The 3,533-nt window shown below is 38.4% G+C and overlaps 1 protein-coding gene across 1 annotated transcript in view; it reads left to right on the forward strand.

Moving 5' to 3' along the window:
- The window catches only part of LOC111472675 (polycystic kidney disease protein 1-like 3), a 1,668-nt gene extending 377 nt beyond the window's left edge, over positions 1-1,291 (forward strand). Inside the window, exons 2-3 of the mRNA XM_023118278.1 lie at positions 3-939; positions 1,096-1,291. Coding sequence (XP_022974046.1) covers positions 3-939; positions 1,096-1,159 — 1,001 coding nt within the window. The 3' untranslated portion in view covers positions 1,160-1,291. The remainder of the gene's footprint in view (positions 1-2; positions 940-1,095) is intronic.
- Positions 1,292-3,533: the final 2,242 nt, after the last annotated feature.

Consider the following 3,533-nt stretch of genomic DNA (forward strand, 5'->3'; position numbering starts at 1 on the left):
AGCATCGGAAGGAAGCAGCGTTGCTCTAACCCCCCCGGAGGCAGCATCGGAAGGAAGCAGCGTTGCTCTAACCCCCCCGGAGGCAGCATCGGAAGGAAGCAGCGTTGCTCTAACCCCCCCGGAGGCAGCATCGGAAGGAAGCAGCGTTGCTCTAACCCCCCCGGAGGCAGCATCGGATGGAAGCAGCGTTGCTCTAACCCCCCCGGAGGCAACATCGGATGGAAGCAGCGTTGCTCTAACCCCCCCGGAGGCAGCATCGGATGGAAGCAGCGTTGCTCTAACCCCCCCGGAGGCAGCATCGGATGGAAGCAGCGTTGCTCTAACCCCCTCGGAGGCAGCATCTACAACATCTGATGGAAGCAGCGTTGCACCAATTGGAACCGTTGCTCAAATCCCGGAGGCTTCATTGGATGGAAGCAGCATTGCTCAAACCCCGGAGGCTTCATTGGATGGAAGCAGCATTGCTCAAACCCCGGAGGCTGCATTGGATGGAAGCAGCATTGCTCAAACCCCGGAGGCTGCATTGGATGGAAGCAGCATTGCTCAAATCCCGGAGGCTTCATTGGATGGAAGCAGCATTGCTCAAACCCCGGAGGCTTCATTGGATGGAAGCAGCATTGCTCAAACCCCGGAGGCTGCATTGGATGGAAGCAGCATTGCTCAAACCCCGGAGGCTGCATTGGATGGAAGCAGCATTGCTCAAACCCCGGAGGCTGCATTGGATGGAAGCAGCATTGCTCAAACCCCGAAGGCTGCATCGGATGGAAGCAGCATTGCTCAAACCCCGAAGGCTGCATCGGATGGAAGCAGCATTGCTCAAACCCCGAAGGCTGCATCGGATGGAAGCAGCATTGCTCAAACCCCGAAGGCTGCATCGGATGGAAGCAGCATTGCTCAAACCCCGAAGGCTGCATCGGATGGAAGCAGCATTGCTCAAACCCCGAAGGCTGCATCAGTTGGTGTTCAAACCTCAGTTGGTGTTCAAACCCCGACCATTGCACCAATTGGAAGCAGCATTGCTCAAACCCCGGAGGCTGCATCGGATGGTGTTCAAACCCCGACCATTGCACCAATTGGAAGCAGCATTGCTCAAACCCCAACCATTGCACCAATTGGAAGCGTTGCATCGACCATTACACCAAGTAGCACACAAGCTTGAGAGTAATTGTTAATCATGGATGTTTCTTTGGCTATTAACAAAGAAAAACGTAAGCCAAACAACTATTTTGTAGGCAAATTCATTATTTCTATATTGTTTTTCTAAATGGAAGGATTTTCCAAAAATTTTTCTCTTATTATCTATTTTAATTAAAGATATTTTTAAAATTTAATGAAACACGTTTTTAATATGGTACGACTTCACAATCTACTTCAGTGATACCATTACCGACTTCACAATCTACTTAAGTGATACCATTACCGACTTCACAATCTACTTAAGTGATACCATTACCGACTTCACAATCTACTTAAGTGATACCATTACCGACTTCACAATCTACTTAAGTGATACCATAATCGACTTCACAATCTACTTAAGTGATACCATAACCGACTTCACAATCTACTTAAGTGATACCATAACCAATGAATTTATCAATAAATTGATACGAAATATCGGTAGACAAGTAAATAATAATAGGTTATTATTATTTCAAGAAAGTTGCTATAGTGAAATCGGTAGACACGCTCCTTAGGAAGTTGTACTAGAGCATCTTGATTTGAATTCGGGTAGCGGCATGCTATATTATATTATAAACAAGTTCTATAATATAATTCACGTCTCTTACATAAAATTAAAAAAACTTTTGATTTTTAATATTTTATGAACAATTTTGGCTCAAAATTTTATGAAAATGATTATCGATATAATGAATTAAATTATTATAATCTTATAATAATAGAATTTTGAAATGGAAATTTCAACTCCACAAAAATATTGTAAGATTTTAATTTTTTTCTTCTACAATTTTATACACTTTGCTCTGCAATTCACAACGGTCGACCTAGTTCATACTCCTTTATAGACACCGACAATTGATACATTTATAATTGCTTTAAGTTGAAGTGCGACTTTGCTCTGCAATCCACAACGGTCGACCTAGTTCATACTCCTTTATAGCCACCGAAAATTGATACATTTATAATTGTTTTAAGTTGAAGTGTTCCTCCGCCACCGAGCCATGGCGGCAATGGTCAAACAAACTAAGATTTCAGCCGCCGTATTTAAGACATCCAATAGGGTTGAACAGAAAGACATCCTCTAAGATGTTGGAATGACTCTTAATTTGTGATTTGAGATATAATGATTTAAAACTAAGCATAGTTCAAACACAGAATTTTGTATCGAAATATGGGATGTTTGTAATTTCGTAAGGTTTCAATTTTGTTCTCTGACAATTTTGTACAAGTGCAATGAAGCTCTGCCGTCTACCGTTATCCACCCAGTTTTCTCCTTATTTACCACCACCGACAACTGATACATTTGTAACTTCTTTAAGCCGTAGTGTTCCTCGGCCGCCATTGAGTCATGGCAACAGTGGCCAAACAAACTAAAATTTCAGTAGGCGTATTTAAGAATTTAAAGATAATACATGAATTTATGTATAAAAGAGATGTCAAATTCTTTTAGTTTAACAATACGTTTGGCGATGGATTAAAACAACATTTTAATCGATTTTTAGCAGACAATACATGCTTTATACTCTATGAGCCACGTTGATTTCAATGTTTTCTATTTGCTTCTTATTTTTTAATTGTCATTATCATAAATCAACCTAATATTGATAAGGAATATTCTCAATTAGCTATGGGTATATATTGAAACTTGCAAAATATTTGTAATAAACTTTAACTAGAAAAAAAATATCACATCTAACATTTTTTTTTTTTTTTTTTTACTGGAGTCATAATGATCTAATTGTTAGATGAAAGAGTCCCAAATTTGTTAATTTAGGAAATGTTGTCCCAAATTAGTTAATTTAGGGAATGGTAATGGGTTTATAATCTAAGAATACACTCTCCATTGAGAGCTTATGCTCAAAGTGGACAATATCATACCATTGTGGAGAGTCGTGTTCGTCAAACACTAATCACAATAATAAATTAATTATTTTCACATCTAAAAGTATTCAATTTTATATTGCAGNTTCAACGAGAAAGATGTCTCTTGATAATTTGCCAGTACCGTAATTATATTTTACACCTTCCTTCTCTTATCTTTATTTTGTTGTAATTATTTATATTTTAATTATTTATATTATTTTATTTATTTATTTATTTATTAGAATTTAAATACCAAAAAACATCTTAGTGTTAACGTTTTAAATGGGTTGTATGAAAATAATATTATAACAAAGGTCTATAAATATTTGTATGAAAATAATATTATAAAAAACATATATAAACATTCCAAAACTTTACTGCTGCAAAGGTGCAATCATGTTATGAGCCCACCTTGCCCGAAACTGAAAATAGTCCAAGCACATGTGACGATTTTAAGATAGGTCTCAATCATGTTATGTGTGTGATTG

This window comes from Cucurbita maxima, unplaced genomic scaffold, assembly GCF_002738345.1.
Source record: "Cucurbita maxima cultivar Rimu unplaced genomic scaffold, Cmax_1.0 Cma_Scf00084, whole genome shotgun sequence".
Classification (NCBI taxonomy): Eukaryota; Viridiplantae; Streptophyta; class Magnoliopsida; order Cucurbitales; family Cucurbitaceae; genus Cucurbita; species Cucurbita maxima.